The 20,861-nt window shown below is 39.6% G+C and overlaps 2 protein-coding genes across 6 annotated transcripts in view; one reads left to right on the top strand and one right to left on the bottom strand.

Annotated features, from left to right (window-relative positions):
- LOC125451134 (selenocysteine insertion sequence-binding protein 2-like) overlaps nt 1-10,140 on the top strand; it is a 124,462-nt gene extending 114,322 nt beyond the window's left edge. For 2 of the 3 annotated variants that reach the window (XM_048527909.2, XM_048527911.2), the window contains exon 18: nt 1,732-3,375. In XM_048527909.2, coding sequence (XP_048383866.1) covers nt 1,732-1,904 — 173 coding nt within the window. In that variant the 3' untranslated portion in view covers nt 1,905-3,375. Of the gene's footprint in view, nt 1-1,731; nt 3,376-5,512 lie in introns of those variants that run through there. The other variant, XM_048527910.2, reaches the window with a different exon arrangement.
- Nucleotides 10,141-13,591: 3,451 nt separating this feature from the next.
- The window catches only part of sema4d (sema domain, immunoglobulin domain (Ig), transmembrane domain (TM) and short cytoplasmic domain, (semaphorin) 4D), a 243,197-nt gene continuing 235,927 nt past the window's right edge, over nt 13,592-20,861 (bottom strand). Inside the window, exon 19 of one of the 3 annotated variants that reach the window (XM_059644600.1) lies at nt 13,592-13,828. In XM_059644600.1, the coding sequence (XP_059500583.1) occupies nt 13,823-13,828 (6 nt within the window). In that variant the 3' untranslated portion in view covers nt 13,592-13,822. Of the gene's footprint in view, nt 13,834-20,861 lie in introns of all 3 variants that reach the window. The other 2 variants (XM_048527936.2, XM_048527938.2) reach the window with 2 other exon arrangements.

Genomic DNA, 20,861 nt, shown 5'->3' with positions numbered 1-20,861 from the left:
CATATTCGTTGTAAATAAGTCACATCTAGGATTTTGCATGACAATTCATAGAGCACTTTTAACATAATGCAACATCCCAAGGCTTTTGTGGAGGTATTATAAAACAAAATGCAAGTCGATATTAAGATAAATAATCAAACATTTAAGGCAAAGACTTTGGTTTCAAAGAGTGTCTTCAATGAGGGAAGTGAGGCTGCAGATCAGTAAGTCTAGAGAGAAAAATTCCAGAGTTGAGGCCCTAGGCAGTGACTAACCAATGAGGATGGGTTCATAGTTGAACAAAATTTGCTCTAATTTAGGAAATGAGTGACAGAACTTTCAACAAAAGGATCTTGTAATTTGTCGTCTCTAAAGGGTGATTAGGCTCTCCTTGCAACAGTGGTTTTGGGCCTACTGTTGAACTGTAGTAAGAAACATTATTATTATAAAGAAACCACTGTAAGGGTCTCATGATTGAGGCCCTCGGCAGTAAAGGAAATTTTGGAAAAAAGCCCCTTGTTTAACCATTTATCGCATAAATAGTTCAAGCAAGGGTTTGAAGCATAATTCTTTTGTGAATTAAAGGTTAATTAATGCATCAAGCTTTATGTACATTGACTTGTCCCACACAAGACCAGTGGAAACAATATGCAGCAAGGTTCTGCCACTAGCCCTGGTCCATCACAATCTCTCACTCCAGCCCAGTTGGTGTCCTGCTCTTGAAGGTCTTGCTTCGATGTATTTTGCCCAGTCCCCCATGCCCAGTCCCTTTTCCCACCTGAGAACTGCCACTCTGGTAGAGTGTACATCTGGAAACCAAAATAAGTGTGAGGCCATTCTCCATTATCATTCCATCACATGACATATAGGTCTGTCTGATCAATTCTGTTTGGCATTTCATCAGTAACATTCTCTAAGTGATGCCCTGAATCTGAACTTAATTTCCCCATACATTTAACATAGAGATTCTTTTAAACTGCAGGCAAGGTCAAGTCTTTGAGATTTTTTTTAATCAGCATCTTGCACAAATGCTGAAACAAATGTGATGTCTGCTGTAAACTACAAATGCTAAATGCTGAAGACTGTATAAAATAAGATCTTTTCCTTTCCTCCTCCTCTTTCTTCCTTTACTTCATTTGTACTAGTTCAACTTCAGTTGATCTGGCTATTTATGGATTCTAACCTTCTACGTGTTTTTTTAGAAAATAGCTACATTACTTCTTTCTGACTTGCATTATTTAACTTGAATGTGGGACTAAAATGGAGAAGTTTCCATTGTAGTGTTGAGCAAGTAGACTCCAGAGCAGTTCTGAAAACCCATGTGCACCCAAACAAAGAAGTAAAATTGCATTCCTTGTGGTAAAGGATTAATCTGAGTTTAACTCAGTTTAAATCGTCCAATGGCGTGAAAAGTTGCAAATATTTCTCCAAAATCTGCAAAAGAAAATTTGTTTCAAAAAGTTAATTTGGAAGATATTTGCTTTATGTTATTAAATAGAATTGTAATCTTGGTTTAGCTACTGAGGTACCTTTATGAACTGATACCATAAATAATACCAGTAAAACAGGTCTAGTTTCTTTTTAAAAAAGACCAGTAAGCTGTATTTGAATTTGATTAGAATACTTGATAATTGGATTTATTTATGTTTCTTAATTGCAACAGAGCACAAAAATGGAACCTTCCCACGGAATGTTGTAATTTGATATATCTAATTTTAATAAAATGAATAATGTGATCTATCACTCTTTCAGTTACCACATGGAGGAACTTGCTGAAGAGACAATGTAACTCCAACCCATCAGACACTGAAAAAGCAAGAACTTCAGAGACCCAACATTGTGACTCAGAAGAAGAATCTGGTGATTCAGTACAGAATTTTACAAAAACCATTCTTGATTTTGAATGTCAAGCAGCAATAAGATAAATAAATGTGATTTTTCATTGCACTGTAAAATGCTTCTGTTGCTACCTTTCCACCATTTTGTGCAGAAAATAGTGATTAAAATTTATAGCAAGTGAAAAGCCATAGATACTTGTTGCATTCTTTGGAAAAAATTGCAATTTGCAGATTTCTGTCAACCAAATGAAATTAACCTAATTGAATCTGCATCCTAATTTTCCAACATCTAATTGTTTAGTTAACATTCTTCAGCCAATGATAAACATTAGTCATATTAAATAGTTTGAAAAAACCAAATCAAGAATGATAGATAGCTGAAAGCTAATTTATTATCCAGTGATCATGCTGTTCCTGAAACTGAAATTTGTAATAGTTTGCACTAGTCCCACTTCAGTTAAAAAATCCAGCAGTTATGCAGTTTTCTGTTTTCTTGAAATTCACAATAGTCTGTTAGATTCAATCAAGAACAATGGTTTAATTTGACACAGAGCTCAGTGTGTGGTGCTGGAAAGTATGATGGGCAGCAGATGTCAACTAATTCCGACACCGCGCCCCCGCCCCCCGCCAAACTGTTGTTGTGGAGAGTGTCTGAAGGGCTACGTTAGCTCTGTGGCACACGAATACTACTAGGCAGATTATAACAAGTATTCCTTCAGGACATGATATTCAAAGCCTCTCCAATTGTGCATATAAAGGCTGAGCAGCTTATCTAATATCCTTGTGATGCATTTCGTTATAATACCTTCACACTAGTTGGATATTTTCTACTAATGTTCAATAATATATTTAAATTTAATTTAATGCAAGTTCAAATTACACACAGGTATTTCTGCTATAATACTTGTTTTGTTAATGCAAATTAGCTGTAATGTGATTGATAAATAGTGGATGCTGTTTGGAAAACGTGCTCTTTTTACTGTACAGTACAACAATTTTCTATAGCGATATCCGTATAACATGATTTTCCATAGCATGATTTTCTACAGTGCGAGGTCACTCAAGAACACAATTATCATGTTATAGGAGAACTCCCTGTACCTTAAACTTAACTGTATGATTTCTACCTACAATTGCATCAGCTGTTGGTTCAGATTTCTTTGAATGTGTACATTGCTAATGGTATTAATCTAGATGGAGAGGATAAGTGTATGACAGAACCTTCACCCCATCTCTGAACAGCTTGAATAACAAAGGGTGTAGCACAATCTTTGCAAAAACCCATTGATCAGGAAATTAAAATATAGCAAACATTTTTATGAACCAGCACAAGGAGTATGCTGGTTGATCAAGTATTCTAGATAATCAATGCAAAAGTATACACTAAGCAACAAAGAAACGTAATACACATCACAGTTATACTTTACTTACAGCATTAATCACTTAAATAATAATGCAACTCTGCCTTAAAAAAAATCTTACCAGTAGAGAGCCTTCTCACTTGGACTCTAAACTGACCACTTGGACATCATAGATAATAAAATGTGAGGCTGGATGAACACAGCAGGCCCAGCAGCATCTCAGGAGCACAAAAGCTGACATTTCGGGCCTAGACCCTTCGTGCTCCTGAGATGCTGCTGGACCTGCTGTGTTCATCCAGCCTCACATTTTATTAGCTTGGATTCTCCAGCATCAGCAGTTCCCATTATCACTCGGACATTGTGGTAGATTGCAGTATTTGAGGAGAAAGTGTCTCAAAATTGAATTGACTGTTGACAGTTTGTGTGGCCATTAAACAACAAGTACATTTAAATAAATAAATAAACAATAATTGGACAGAATAATACAGTAAACTTTGCGATACTTGAGGTAATAATTTTTCTCAGTCATCAAAAGGGCCAGTTTATGAGGTTCCAGTTAAAACAAAGTTTGTTGTATTTCCATTTATGACTTGTGACATCCAAAACATTTTTCAATACACATGACTAATTTTTTTTTGACTGGACTTTGCTTAATCTTAATCAATCGCAAACCCTATTAAGCTTAGTTAGAACATGACTAATGGTAAAGATTTGCTTCAGTTGTGATTTCAGGAAACCCCAGGCTATCAAGACTTTCTACCCAATAAGTAAAAATTGCAGAATTATGAACTTGCCATGAAATACAGGATATTTAGAAAATCCTCATGCAAATTTAAACTTTAATGACCTTGGATGTATGCAGGATTGGAATAAAATAGTAGACAACACATGAAAGCATAATTGATAAAGTTTGAACAACATGCTCTGAGATTTCCACTTAACCATCATCTTTTGTGGTGCACTGTTCAATACTCCAAGTTCACCTTCTCTCTTCTACTGTTGCCATTTTCAATCTGTTTTAGCATAATTATTGTTAAAACATTTTTAAGACTGCTTTCATTGTCAGTTATAGCTTGCTTCTATCAGTTATACACCTGAAGTTATTAAAGTTGTGTAAAAATTAACACTGAATTGCAAAGCAGTTTTACTTTGGTTAGCTCTGCAGAATTACAGAAAACAGAACTAGGTTCAAAAGTTGCTAATATGTTTTGACTTTCCAAACACACAATTGCAAAATCAGCTTGAAAATGTAATGCATCAAAAGTTGATTGAAACATGCACACGTATTTTTAATTGCTGAAGCACGATAAGAACAAGTAAGGCATTTAAATAATTGTATCTTGGCTGCAATCTTTACTCTGCATAATCTACTCGTGTACCTGTACAACTTCTATCTGCTATTTAGAATTGGAACACAGCAGGGTATTTTGTTTTCCAAAGTGAGTAGCAGATAGGAAGTTAAACACTTTTTTAAAGTAACTCGGTTTTCTTTGCCTATCTTCCCTACCATCATGCCCCCAAGTCCTACATTTAGGTGAAATGCAGGGATGTATCATTATGGCAACACTCAATCTGTCAGTCTTTTAACTTATCCAGAGTTTTGATAATACCACGTATAATCAATTATTGAACTTCTCTCTCTAACTTCATACGTACTGTGCGGAACAATTAGTATTTTGGAAGCCGTCGAAATTCTAACTTGTAACAAATACAGCATGTAACATGCATCTTGTGGTAATAGGATATTATGGATTTAATGTACACCTTGTACAAAGAATGCATTTGACAGATTATCAGTGAGCTGGTATGTGCAATTTCTAAAACTTAAAGCTTGTTCCCATCTGCGGGAGGAGGCTAGTCCAAAAAGAAATCTGACACCATGGTATATGGCATGATCAACACCGAACATGAACATCACCTTAAGTGAAAGCGACCAAGTGACGAGTATTACAAATTACGACTGGCTTGGAAACACCTTGCATTCATGATGCTGACTTGGTTTGAAAGTGTTCTTCGTCTCAACTATAGTAGTTCAAATTTGATTTGCTTTATATAGTAGCAAGAATATTAAACTGTATTCTACATACTGTACGTTGAAGCAAGCTAAATTTTATGGTCACCAGTTACAAGCCAGATATGCTTAACAGTCAGAATTTATTAATTCTTATGAAACAACATATACAATGACATATTCAGAGTAATCTAGGACAGGTCCAATGGAGTTAAGTGAGTTGTAAAAATGAAGGATATGGAATAAAAATAGTGCTGGAGAAATTCTGTTGAGCATGGGAGATTAGGACTCAAAATGTTAACTTTGTTTCTCTCTCTCTGCAGATGCTACCTGATCAGCTAGGTTTCTCCAGAACTTTGTTTATATTTCATTTCTCCAGCATCCAAGGAATTGATTGAAGATGAGGAATGCGAGCTTTATTCATTTCTTGACAGATGTCATTGAATCATTTCTACATTCATTACTGGTAATGATAATTAAATTAATAACTTCAGTAAACACAACCTAGACTAACTCTGAATCTTTTTCAATTATTGTAAAAGTTTTCTGTGAGGAATGTATTCAGTTTCCAGGTTAGTGTGGGGTATGTGGTGTTAAACATTGCCATTTATTTGGACACCTATAATGATCTGGTTTGTCCTGGAGCTGTGTTCTCATTAAGGTGCCATCTTCTCTTTTCAGCTGACAAGCTATTTCATTTTGTACTGAGGATTTATAATTTGTACACTGAGCACACCTCAAATTGTGGTAGTTTATCCAAGCAGAATTAGTTGTGATCTAACACAACAGATCACCTATGTGCCAAAGAATATCTCAGCAAGACTGGAATGAAGGTTGAGAGTGTGGTTGAAGCAGCTGCTCAGAATAACACTTCCCAGAGATGGGGAAATTGCCAGACCCATTTGTTGGAGGTTTCATTCTAAACAGGCTGCCATGATGGCTTGGGAAAAAACCTGGCCAAATTTTTGCCCCTCCTCTGTATTTCCAGGCTACAAGCATCAGGAATTTCCCAGAGTGGGGGACTCAATTACTAAGGGTCATGAGTTCAAAGTGACAGGAGGAAAGTTTAAGGGAGATATGCGTGGAAAGTTCTTTACACAGAGGATGGTGGGTGCCTGGAACATGTTGCCAGCGGAGGTGGTAGACGCAGACACGTTAGCATCTTTTAAGATATATTTGGACAGGTACATGGATGGGCAGGGAGCAAATGGACACAGACCGTTAGAAAATGGATGAAGGGTCTAGGCCCGAAACGTCAGCTTTTGTGCTCCTGAGATGCTGCTTGGCCTGCTGTGTTCATCCAGCCTCACATTTTATTATCTTAGAAAATAGATGACAGGTTAGACAGAGGATCTTGATCGGCGCAGGCTTGGAGGGCTGAAGGGCCTGTTCCTGTGCTGTAGGTTTCTTTGTTCTTTGAATAAATCTCAAATCTCAATTACTCTGCACTTTGGGCCCTACATTTTGTGTCTGAGCAATAACAACAACTGTCCAGGTTGGTGCTAATCTGTGCTGAGTTAGCTGATATAACATCCAAAGGTGTTAACATCTATTGGTTAGTTCGAAGAAAGATCAACAAACATTTCTGCTGCTGCTCCTTCTTAATTCTTTCATAGGATGTGGGGATTGTAAGTTACATCACCATTTCTTGCTATTGCTAATTGCCATTGAACTGAGTGGCTTTCAGAGAACAGCTAAAAGTCAGCCACATTAGTGAGAGAGTGTGGAGTCACTTGATAGCAGATCTCCTTCCTTAAAATGATATGAGAGAACCAGATGGATCTTTACAAAAATTGAAATGCTTTCACACTTACCACTACTAAGACTAGCTTTGTTATTGGAATTTGAGTTAAAATAGTTGCCCATGCTCCCCCAAACATTAGCCCAGACCACTGGAATACCAGTCCAAGGATATTATCACAATGCCATCGCCTTCCCCTTATTTGATGACCCCTATCAGCTGTGGCAGGATGTAGATAATAAATAAGCCAGAAGTGATATGGTGTGATTCGTTTCTCTTTTATATGGTTTGCCTGTGCTCAACATCTTTTAAATAATTGCCAGTTAATGAATTACTGGAGGTCATTTATCTGTAAAGTAGTGAGGGACTTCAAATCTTCAGCAGAGATGGAGAAGAAGTGGAAAAAAAAGTAAAAAGAAAACAAAAATAAATTGAAATTATACAAGCCCTCGCCTTATTTTCAACAAGGAATAAAAGTTTGCACATCATTGTTTTTAAGCTAACAGTCTGACAAGCATGCTGTTTTCATGTTTGGTCTTCCATCAATTTTTGCATTTTTCCATAACCTATGATGGACTTAAGGGTAGACTTCAGTCATGAAAGCAGCAGTTAACTGTCACTCAGCATATTTACTACAGTTTAACATAGGCCCAGAATTTCTAATCAGGGTCACAAACACTATCTCGAACCATGATCATATGAGAAAAAAGTACCTTTTGGAGGAGCACTCCATGAGAATTTCTGGGTCCAAAAGCTTTCCATAGTCTGGGGAAGGAAACAACGCAATCAACGGCAAAATGGATTAGCGTTGATATCACACCCCATTTTTCACTAGCAGCTGCAATTACTAGATTTAAAAGTCTTGAAGCCATTTGACAGCAGCTGAGGGAAAACAAGTGTGTGAGCTAAGTGAAGATGTAAAGTGGCATGTGGATGAGGGGTACAAGTGGTAGAGGGGTAATAGGGTGCTTGTGTGGGGGGTTTAGGATGATAAGTACATGCGTGCATGCTTTGCATAAGTTGGGTTGGAGGAACAAATTGGTTTGGCTGGTTTAATCAATAGGGTGTGGGGAATGGGATAGGGTCTTTGGTTCTAATGTCAAAATACATGGCATGGTGGCTCAGTGGTTAGCAGTACAGCCTCACAGCATCAGAGACCCGGGTTCAATTCCAGCCTCGGGCGACTGTCTGTGTGAAGTTTGCACATTCTCCCCATGTCTGCGTGGGTTTCCTCCCACAGTCCAAAGATGTGCAGGTTAGGTGGATTGGCCATGCTAAATTGCCCGTAGTGTTCAGGGGTGTGTGGGTTATAGGGGGATGAGTCTGGGTGGGATGCTTCTAGGGGCGGTGTGGACTTGTTGGGCCGAAGGGCCTGTTTCCACACTGTAGGCAATCTAATCTACGCAAGGGATATGATGTCAAGTGTCATTGGGTTTCCAGGTTGTAGGAGTACACAAGGTTGAGATTGTTGATTGGGTAAAGTTAATAATTACTCAAGTTACAGCAGGCTTTAATCCAAACTTTGAGCCAAATCAATTGGAATTCTTTGAAGTCTCTGACTCTGACTTGGAGCTGGTGACTTGATGTCCAGAAGTCTCTTCATAATTTAGCTACCCATTGGAAGTTTTGACTTCCAGAACAATTCCCAGCTGCTTTGGGAATTGTGCATGGGCCTGCCTACAACTTTTGTTTACTGATGCAGAAGATTTGGGTTACAGTATTTAATAATTCTTTAGTTTTATTGATGGTTGGATTGATATTTGCCAACATAAATGTGCTGGCTTATAAAGCTAGCTCAATTACGCTGAGGGTTGCAGGAACAGCAACTCATATTCCGCCTGGGAACCCTGCAGCCATACGCTATCAATGTGGACTTCACCAGTTTCAAAATCTCCCCTTCCCCTACTGCATCCCTAAACCAGCCTAGTTCGTCCCCTCCCCCCACTGCACCACACAACCAGCCCAGCTCTTCCCCCCCACCCACTGCATCCCAATACCAGTCCAACCTGTCTCTGCCTCCCTAACTGGTTCTTCCTCTCACCCATCCCTTCCTCCCACCCCAAGCCGCACCCCCAGCTACCTACTAACCTCATCCCACCTCCTTGACCTGTCCGTCTTCCCTGGACTGACCTATCCCCTCCCTACCTCCCCACCTATACTCTCTCCACCTATCTTCTTTACTCTCCATCTTCGGTCCGCCTCCCCCTCACTCCCTATTTATTCCAGTTCCCTCTCCCCACCCCCCTCTCTGATGAAGGGTCTAGGCCTGAAACGTCAGCTTTTGTGCTGCTGAGATGCTGCTTGGCCTGCTGTGTTCATCCAGCTTCACACTTTGTTATCTATCAATTATGCTGAGGATGGATTCATGAAATGACAATATACAGAAAGGCCTCAAGTGCTGGTGCATTCCTATCTGCTTTGTGGGAAGCAAAGGCTAATTTATTTGTCTTACTGCAGAAATATCACACCAACAGTGTTTTCATTTTGTTTTGTTTGTTACTGTTCCCTTTTCCTTCTTTTGCCTGTAATCTGCAATGAACTGCCTAGTAAATAACTGCACAGAAGATGAGGTGGTTATGGAATAGCAAAAGCGTTCCAAAATAATTTCCGCATACCACTTGTGCCTAAACACTTTTTAAAAAATTGGTTCAGGTCCAGGACCTACGATTGTGATTGGGGTTTGATAATTTTCCAAGGTCATAAAATGGGTGTCCACTTATGAAAAAGTTCTTTTTTGCAATCAATATTTTGTAAGTGCACCAGCTGTTTCAAATATGTGGAACTGTCATTAATGTTTGATTTTTGTTCTAAAACCTAAAACAGGAAGTTCCTTTTAAAAATCAGAATTTTTGTTTAGCAATATTATGGAGAACACCATTCTTCTTGCTTTTTTTTAAGAAAGCTGCAATGCAGCAGGAGGTAATTGTTGATAATAGGCACTGCCTGCTGATCTATAACTCCATTTACTTGATTTACAAAGGCAATAAACACTGTTTCAATTTTGTAAAACTGTGAATTTTACTTTAAGGATCAGTTTTGTTATAAGAAGTTTAATGTAGAATGTATTATGAACTGCCTTTTTCATAAGATGGGTAGCTGCTGAAACACTTACATTTGAAAACCTTATCTAGTTGTAATACTTAATGAAGTTCAATGTAAATGAAAGTATAATTTATAGATTAAAAATTAAGTAAATATGATTCAGATTTGCTGCTTGAGTATTTTTGAAAAGTAAATAAATATGTTGATTAAAAGTATGTAGTTTCCTTTAAAGATGATTAAATTTTTGATTCTGAAACTCGCCTTTCTAATGATGTCTGCTCTGCACATTATAAAAGTGGAGTTGTTTCAAAACACAACCAATCTCATCTGCTTGTTGATTTTGTCTTTCAGATTGTATTTAAATACAAATGACATAATAACTTGAATATCAGTTCACATGACAAAATAACCTGTGAATAGATTGGGCAGATGCATAAGCAGAAAAAAAGTCTTGGAAGTGATAATGTGTTCATTTAAGTTAGGATCATGAAAATAAGACAGTGTTAAGTAAGACTCATACTTGGCCTAAAATTCATCCTGGATCTGCAAACTACAATATTCTGAACCGAGTTTCTTTCAGCACCGATTCCTTAAGAATTACTTGCCCTCCCCATCAGTAATTCAAATGAGAGCATTCCATTCAGGATAAACAAGCCAAAGCGGTTGTTAATTAGCACTTTCCATTGCCACTGCTGCCTTTTAATCGCATCTACTTCCATCAAAGGTTGTGATACACATTATATCCCAGAGAAAAATAAGAGCTACCAGCTTAAGGTTGACATGGCAAGAATTTAAATGTTGAACATCATAAGTTGCCTAGCCAAGTCTCTATCAATTTTCACTTTAATCCTGTAGCATCACTGTAGGAATCATACAGAAAAAAAATGCATAGGTATGAACGAGTGTATATGCATACATGTGGCATCTTTCATGATTGTTGGTTCACTGTAACTCCCGTGAAGAAGTATTGAAGTGTACTTGTTATGGCAGGCAATTTGAGTGCAGCAAACTTCCACAATCAATCATAAGACCAGATATAAAGTGTGAAGCTGGATGAACACAGCAGGCCAAGCATCATCTCAGGAGCACAAAAGCTGACGTTTCGGGCCTAGACCCTTCATCTGATGTGTTCATCCAGCTTCACACTTTATTATCTTGGATTCTCCAGCATTTGCAGTTCCCATTATCTCATAAGACCAGATATATTGTTTTTGTTCTAACATACCACTGGTCAGAATTCCCAGTGGTTTGCACGTAATCTTAAGTCCATTTGAGAGGACAGTTTGGATTTTTGACTTGAGCCACATCTGACAAGATACATTGATTTGTTTCATTTTACCATGATGGTGTAGCGAACAGCAAAGGAGGTTACCCCAAGAGCACAATGGAACCTTGAGAAATAGCAGATGGAGTTTAATTTAGATAAATTTGAGGTGCTGCATTTCGGAAAGACAAATTAGGGCAGGACTTATACACTAAATAGTAGGGTCCTGACTGAACAAAGAGACCTTGGAGTTTATGTTCATAGTTCCTTGAATGTGGAGTTGCGGATAGACAAGATAGTAAAAAAGGCATTTGGTAAGCTTGCCTTTATTTGTTAGTGCATTGAATACAGGAGTTTGGAGATCATATTGTCACTGTGTAGGACACTGGTTAGGCCATTTTTGGAATACTGTGTTCAGTTCTCATCTCCCTGCTTTAGGAAGGATGTTGTGAGACTTGAAGGGGCTCAGAAAGGATTTATAAAGGACAAGGGTTGGAGGGTTTTATCTATAGGCAGACCAGAGGCTGAGGGATGACATTATTGAGATTTATAAAATCATGAGGAGCATGGGTAGGATGAATAGCCAAGGTCTTTTCCCTAGGGTGGGCAAGTCCACAAGACGGCAGAGGTTTTGGGATGAGAGGGGGAAGATTCAAAAGGAATCTAAGGCACAACGTTTTCATATAGAGGATGGTGCATGTATGGATTGGGCTGCCAGAGGAAGTGGTGGAGGCTGGTACAATTATCACATGTAAAGGCATCTGGATGGGTACATGAATAAGAAAGGTTTAGGGACATACAGGTCAAATGCTGGCAAAATGGAACTAGATTACGATATCTGGTCAGCATGGATGGGTTGGACCAAAGGGCCTGCTTCCATGCTGTACAGCTCTATGGCTAGTCACAAGTAAACCACCAAATTGACTGGGTGAATAACCAAGCAGCAAGGACTGTATTAGAATAACATTGTTTACAATTGTACATTCTCACACTCTCAAACGTTTGTGTTTTTCTGGCTGTTTGGGAAAATCACAGCATTCAAAGTTAACAACAAAAAAAGTGATCAGGTCTGACCAGAAGATATGCTGCTTTATGGGGAGCTGGCGTGGTGCTGACGTGACTATTTTAGTGCCTGTTTAATGTACTATCTTGAAATGTTCACACTTCAGCCCACCTGAAAGCTGGGGGAAAATATCTTAAGTATCTGTGATGTAAAAACTCTTAAAAATTCTGTTAGCCTTTTTAGCCATAGTGAAGTTTGAGATGTGAAGTCAGGCTGTCTAAATCCAGGATTCAGGGCCAGTATTTGAAAGGCTGCATGCACGTTTGTGATTCTTGATTTGGTATTCCTTCAAAGTTCTGTGGTTATGCTGACCTTCGGTTCCATCAGCGGGACGTTGGATGCCTTCAAGGCAGAGATCGACAAATTTTTGATCTCACAAGGAATCGAGGGCTACGGGGAGAGTGCAGGGAAGTGGAGTTGAAGTGCCCATCAGCCATGATTTAAATGGCAGAGTGGACTTGATGGGCCGAATGGCCTTACTTCCACTCCTATGTCTTATGGTCAATTTGACAGATGGTAACTCAAGGAATTACAGCAAATATTTTACTGATGCACAGTGACACCACTTTTTGCATTTGACTGCAACAATGAAAGTAGTCCTATAAACAAACAGTGTGAGATGTTTTGAGATTTAAAATTCTGAAGATCAAATTCAGACTCTTTCACAACATAATGGCTTTGGTAAAGTTCGATATACTTGCACACAAGCAGTGACCAATCTAAATGTGTTTAATGGAGAACAAAAGTGACATTTTAGTTATGTTACCTTTTTTTGAGACTTGTGCACTCATTACTCATAATTATTGTAAAGTCTCATGACAGACTGTTTAGTAAAAATGTTGTTAAAGTGTTTGGATGAAAATCTATATAGTTAAGATTCTTAACAGCTGTTTTTGTTAAAGGCTGTTTTTTTCGTGGCCAGTACTGTATTTACACAGACATCTTTGCAAAGTAAAACAAATAATCCAGGATTATAAAATTATTCTAATTACTAGCAGTTTTGGAAAAAACTAGTGATAATTGAATTACATTTCTCTAAACAAATATCTTCTTTGTAAATTTGACAATGTAGCTGAAATGAATATCTGATAGTGTCACTTTCTGATGGATCAGTTCTGTTGGGCAATTATTTTTGCTGATTTTGTATGCTCATAAATCAAACAACGATCACTATTTAGTAAACAGTAGGGGACCTCAGGCTTAACGATTTCTGTGCAAGGCATCTTGATAAAAATGCAATTTTTGGTAAATAACAAGCTTTACAAGTTTAGGATTCTAGAATTTAATCAAAATAAAGGTTCATTTCATTTTGACAGACTGAAAATAGTTTTTCTATCCATGATGAACAGCTATAATAAGCTATAACTTGCTGTTACCCTTTTAAAGTTCAAAACCAAAAGGAGCTTTTCTGCAATTGACAGATTTTAAATCTATGCACATACAGATGCTCAGAACAAATTCAGTTGATCTTCGTTAATCTGATGTAAATCCTTCCCTCTGCATCCTATTCCAGGCCCTCCTTGTCACAACTGCCCTGTAAGAGTTTAAAAAAAAGTTATAGTTCATTTCTTAGATAAGTGTGTTAAGCTGTTGGAGGACTATAATAAATAAAATGAGGATTTGGGAAACATAGTTAGTAAAATTGATGATGAAACTAAAATTGGTGGTACAGGAGAAGAGAATAAGATTATAAAGGGCTCTCGATCAACTCAGCCAATGGACGGAAGAATGGCAGAAGGAGTTTAATTTGGAAAAATACAAGGTGTTGCATTTTGATAAAGATGAACAAGGACAGGACCTACCACAGTTAATAGTAACCCCTGGGTGTGTTATCAAGATACTGAGGGGTTCAGATCTGTGGTTCGTTACAAGTTATGTCACAGATAGATGGGATGGTAAAGAAGGTGTTTGCACACTTGCCTTCATTGCTCAGACCATTGTGCATAAGAGTTGGGAGGTCATGTTGTGGTTGTACAGGATGTTGGTGAGATCAGTTTTGGAGTACTGTATACTGTTCTGGTCGCCCTGCTATAAGGATATTATTAAATTGGAGAGCGTGCACAAAAGATTTACAAGGATGTTACTGGGACTGGAGGGTTCGAGTTAGAAGGAGGCGCTGGAACTTCTTTTGCTGGAAGATAGGAGGTTTATAAAATCATGAGGGGCATAGATAAGGTGAATAGTAAAGGTCTTTTTTCTAAGGTAGAGGAGTTCAAAACTCGAGGGCATGTTTTTAAGATGAGAGGTGAAAAATTTAAAAAGGGTAACTTCTTCACACAGAGATAATGGGAACTGCAGATGCTGAAGAATCCAAGATAACAAAATGTGGGGCTGGATGAACACAGCAGGCCAAGCAGCATCTTAGGAGCTCCTAAGATGCTGCTTGGCCTGCTGTGTTCATCCAGCTTCACACAGAGTATAGTTTATTTGTGGTAGATGCAGGTATAGTTACAACTTTTAAAAGACATTTGGACAGGTACGTGAATGGGGAAGGTTTAGAGGGATACGAGTGAAATACAGGAAATTGTGACTAGTTTAGTTTGGTCAACTTGGTCAGTATGGACAAGTTGGACGAAAAGGCTCTATTTTCTGCTGTAAGACTATGACTCTATAAAAGTTAAGACTGCAGTAGAGTTCACTGTACTGAAAAGATCAAATAGCATAGTTATAAGCTAGATATTTTCCTCAGTAGTAAAGTGACAGTGCTCACCCCTGAATAGGAAGAAAGCTGTCCACAATGAGCAAGTGTTTTCTTTCACACGGATTGCAATTTCCGTGACGTTAAATTTGTCATCAATTCTAGAGGATAGAAAGTATGCAGTCATTGCTGCAATGGGCAAGTTTAGCAGCCTGACTGAAGCATTGCCACAAAAGCAAACCAGAAAAATAAAATGAACTACTTTTCTTAAACCGAGAAGAATAAAGATATTGGATATGCACATGGGAATTAAGGTGAAAGCTGAAATATCACAAAAACACTATGTAACTCTAATGATGAAATTTAAAATCCAGAAATATGTAATTAGATTTTCAGACCAAGAGGGATTGTTCTAATTATAATTTAATATATGGTTTAAAAACCCTATTCAACAACATGATTTTAATAACGGTAACAGTTTAAAACATTGAAGTACATGAAAATCTTTGAAATCATGAATAAAACATTAGCAAAGACTTCAAGTCCACACATTGAAGAGTAGGTAGCCTGGCAAATAGGAAGATGGTTGTGGTTGTTGGAGGACAGTCTGCAGGGGTTCATCAGGCTTGTGTGAAAGCCCAACCATCTTCAGCTGCTTCATCAATGAAGCATTATAATACCAGTATAATAAGGTCAGAAGTGGGAATGTTCACCTATAATTGCACAATATTCATCATTATTCATGACTCTTCCTTTATGGAAGCAGCCCGCGTTCAAATGTAAAAAAGATCTGGATAATATCCAGGCTTGGGCTGACAAATGGCACGCAATATTTGTGCCACATGAATCCTATTCAATGGCCTTCTCCAATGAGAGAGATATTCTAACCAACCATTTTTCATATTCAATGGTGTTACCATCACTGAATTGCCCAGTGTTGACATCCTTTGGTTATCTTTGACCAGAAACTCAACTGGACTCACCACATAAACGCAGTGGCTACAAGAACAAGTTAGAGGCTAGGAATAAAGCAGCAGGTAACTCTCTTCATGATGTCCGCAGTCAGCCCATCATCCACAGGGCGCAAATTAGGAATGTGATGGAGTACTCGCCACATACCAGGATGGGTGCAGCTCCAACAATTAAGAACCTTGATGCCATCCAGGACAAAGCAGCCCCATTGATTGGCACCACATACACAAGCATCCACTCCATCATCATAGATGTTCAGAAGTGTGTACAATCTACATGATGTACTGCAAAAATTCACCAAAGATCCTCAGACAGCACCTTCCAAACCCACGACCACTTCCATCTAAAAGGACAAGGGCAGCGCGTACAAAGGAATACCACCATCGGCAAGTTCACCTCCAAGCCATTTCACTATCCTGACTTTGAAATCGATCACCATTCCTTCACTATCATGAGGTCAAAATCTTGGAATTCCCTACATAAAGACACTGTGGGTCAACCTACAAGAGTTCAACACGGCAGTCCATAAACACTGTTTCGGGCCAACTACATTTCACTGTACATGTTAATTGTCAGGAATTGCTGCCAGTTTCACTGGCTAATGATGACAAATGCTATCTGTATTACCATCGTTACAATGACAATATCAAGACAGATTGGTTTAACATGCTATGTCACACCATTGATGAAGCACAGACTGAACAAAGAACAGTACAGAGTGGTTAGCACTGTGGCCTCTCAGCGCCAGGGACCTGACAGCCTCAGGCGACTCTGCGTGGAGTTTGCACATTCTCCCAGTGTCTGCGTAGGTTTCCTCCCACAGTCCAAAGATGTGCAGGTTAGGTGGATTGGCCATGCTAAATTGCCCATAGGGATGTGTAGAGTAGGTGGGTTATAGGGGGATGGGTCTGGGTGGGATGCTCTGAAGTTCGGTGTGGACTTGTGCCGAAGGGCCTGTTTCCACACTGTAGGGATTCTATCAATGAGTACAGCACAGTACAGGACCTTTGGCCCATAATGTTGTGCCGAACTTTTACCCTAATCCGAAGGTCTATTTAACCTCCACCCCTACCTTATACTATCATCCATATGCCTATCTAATAGCTGCTTAAATATCCCTAATGAGGCCGACTCCACTACCCTATCCAGCAAAGCATTCCATGGCCCAAACACACACTGAGTAAAGAACCTACCCCTGATGTCTCCCCTATATCTACCTCCACTCACTTGAAAACTATGACCCCTCGTTTTAGCTAACTCCACCCTAGGATAAAAAATTCTGGCTGTCAACTATATCTATACCTCTGATCATTTTGTACACCTCTATCAAGTCACCTCTCATCCTTCAACATTCTAAAGAGAAAAGCCCTAGCTCTCTCACCTTTCCTCATAAGACCTACCCTCCATTCCAGGCAACATCCTGGTAACTCTCCTCTGCACCTTTTCCAATGCTTCAACATCTTTCCTGTAATGAGGTGCCCCGAACTGGATACAATACTCCAGATGTGGCCAAACCAGGCTTTTATATAGCTGGAGCAAAACTTCACGGTTCTTGAATTCAATCCTTCTATTAATGAAAGCTAACACACCATACGCCTTCTTAACAACTCTACCCACCTGGGTGGCAGCTCTCAGGGAACTGTGGACATGACCCCCAAGATCCCTCTGCTCCTCCACACTGCCAAAAATCTTTCTATTAACACGGCGTTCTGCTTTCAAGTTTTTTTTTCCCAAAATGAATTACCTCACTCTTTTCAGGGTTAAACTCCTTCTGCCACTTCTCAGTCCAGCTCTGTATCCTATCAATATCCCCCTGTAACCTAGAACAGACCTCCGCACTATCCACAACATGACCTACCTTCGTATCGTCCGTGAACTTGCTAATCCACGCTTCCACTCCTTCAACCAAATCATTTACAAAAATCACAAATAGAAAAGAGGACCCAGGACAGAGCCTTGTGGTACACCACTCCTAACTGAGCACCATGTTGAATACTTTCTGCCCACTACCACCCTATGTTTTCTAAGGGTCAGCCAATTCTGAATCCAATCTGCCACATTTCCCCCTGCCTTCTTACCTTCTGCACGAGCCTGCCCTGGGCAACCTTATCAAACACCTTACTTAAATCCATGTATACCACATCCACTACTCTAACTTCATCCACGTGTATGATCGCCTCTTCAAAGAATTCAATAAGTTTTGTGAGACATTATCTGCCCCTCACAAATCAAACTGTGCCTTTCCAAGTGATCATAAATCCTATCTTTCAGAGCCCTTTCCAATAATTTTCCCACCACTGGCATAAGACTAACTGGCCTGTAATTTCTGGGGTTATCCCTATTCCCTTTTTTGGACAGTGGTTTGCCTCTCTCCAATCTTCCGGCACTATTCCTGTGGACAGTGAGGACGAAAAGATCATTGCCAAAGGCTCTGCGATCTCTTTCCTTGCTTCCCATAGAATCCTTGGATAAGTCCCATCAGGCCCAGGGGACTTAGCTATGTTCAAGTTCCTCAAAATTCCTGGTACATCTTCCTTACTAACATCTACCTCCTCTAGCCTACCAGCCTGTTTAACACTGTCCTCCTCTACAACTAGGTCCCTCTCAGTTGTGAATCCTGAAAAAAAAGTATTCATTAAGGAACTCTCCTATCTCATTAGGCCCCATGCACAAATTCCCTTTACAATCCTTGATCAGCCCTAACCTTTCTCTGGTCATTCTCTTATTCCTCACATATGTGTAAAAAGCCTTGGAGTTTTCCTTGATCCTATCTGCCAAGGTTCTCTCATGCCCCCTTATAGCTCTCCTAAGTCCTTTCTTCAGCTCCTGCCTGGATAACTTGTATCCCTCTAGAGCCTTTTCCGTTCTTTGTTTCTAAACCTTTACATTAGCATCCTTCTTCCTCTTAACCAGTCATTTGACCTCAACAACCAAGGCTCCCTCACTCGACCGCATCTTCTCTGCCAGCTAGGGACAAACATATCGAGCACACGCAGTATGCAATAGTGCTCTTCCCTGACAGCATCTGTTCTCATTTTATGTTACCCAGTTTTTGCCTAACAGGATTGTAATTACCCCTCCCCCAATTATAAACATGATGTATGCACCTATCCTTTTCCATGACTATTTTAAAAGTAACAGAGTTATGATCGCAACTGCCAAAATGCCTCTCCTACCAACAGGTCTAACACTTAGCCCGGTTCATTGCCAAGCACCAAATCCAAAGTGGCCTCTGCTCGTGTTGATCTATCTACATACTGTGTCAGGAATCCTTCCTGACCACACTGGACAAAATCTGCTCCATCTAAACTATTACAACTAAAATGTTTTCAATCAATATTTGGAAAGTTGAAGCCACCCATGGCTACAACCCTGTGACTTCTGCACCTTCACAGTATCTGCCTCCCAATCTGCTCCTCTACTTCTCTGCAAGTATTCGGGGGTCTGTAAACAAAAACCCAACAAAGTGACTGCTCCTTTCCTGTCCCGGACCTCAACCAAACTGACACTGTAGACAACAAAGTGTGTAGCTGGATGAATACAGCAGGTCAAGCATCATCTCAGGAGCACAAAAGCTGATGTTTTGGGCCTAGACCCTTCATCAGAGAGGGTCTGATGAAGGATCTAGGCCCGAAACGTCAGCTTTTGTGCTCCTGAGATGCTGCTTGGCCTGCTGTGTTCATCTAGCTACACACTTTGTTATCTTTGATCCTCCAGCATCTGCAGTTCCCATTATCTCTGACTCTGTAGACATATCATTCTCAAACTACCTTTAAGCAGCTGCTATACTAGGCCTGACTGGCAATGCCACTCCCCCACTTCTTTTTCCACCCTCCCTATTTCTTTTAAAGCATGTAAATTCCAGAACTTCCAACAACCATTCCTGTGCCTGAGTTACCCAAGTTTCTGTAATGGCCACAACATCGTAGTTCCAAGTACTGATCCATGCTCTAAGTTCATCCGCTTTATTTCTGATACTTATAGCATTGAAAACACCTCAAACCATTCTTGTGTCCACAATTATGCTCCATCGACCACATCTCTTTATTAACAACCTCACTCGCTTTTCTGTCTGTTGGAAGGCTGAATACCTCATCCTCTAAATTACAAATCCAGTTCCCCACCCCCTGCCAACCTAGTTTAAACCATCCCGTATGCCCTTCTGGTTGAGGTGCAATCTGTCCTAACTGTACAGGTCCCACCTTCCCCAGAATGTGATCCAATTATCCACATAATGGAAGCCCTCCGTCTTACACCAGCTCTGTAGCCACCTTTTTAGCTGCACTCTCTCCCTATTTCTTACCTTGTTATCACATGGCACTGGTAGTAATCCAGAGATAACTACCCTGTTTGTCCTGGACATCAGCTTCCAACCTCACTGGCTGTACTCATTTTTCACATTCTCAATCCTTTTCTACCAATGTCATTGGTACCAATTGTACCATGACTGCTGGTTGCTCACCCTCCCCCTTGGGGATCTTGAAGACACAATCCGAGATATCACGGACCCTGGCACCCGGGAGGCAACATACCATCTGTTCATCTCATTCAAGTCCACAGAACTGCCTATCTGTGACCGGTGTGTGGAAATTCCCATGATTTCTTTTACTAAATTGGACTGAGATTTTTGGGAGACCTGTTTTAACATAGCATGTCAGTGAAAATTAGGAGGTCTGGCCAGATTGTTTTCATGCTAACACCCAATTCAATCTTCTCTGTCAACATTAGTAATAATACATGCTGATATTGAATAGGAGGAATGAGGGAGAGCAGAAAGTTGTGGAGGAGGAGAAGAGAGTGTGTCTAAAAATGCAAAATTAGCACTTAGAGGGGAGGATTTACTGAGAATGCTGAACTGCCTGTCTTAGCACAAATGTACATTTTACAACCTGTATCCACTGACCTTTTCATGCAACTTCTCAGATTGTAATTTCTCACATTTCGTTTTCTGG

The sequence above is a fragment of the Stegostoma tigrinum genome, chromosome 3 (assembly GCF_030684315.1).
Source record: "Stegostoma tigrinum isolate sSteTig4 chromosome 3, sSteTig4.hap1, whole genome shotgun sequence".
In the NCBI taxonomy this organism is placed as follows: Eukaryota; Metazoa; Chordata; class Chondrichthyes; order Orectolobiformes; family Stegostomatidae; genus Stegostoma; species Stegostoma tigrinum.
The sequence above is the reverse complement of the archived record's forward strand: the minus strand, read 5'-3'. Positions and strand labels throughout refer to the sequence as shown.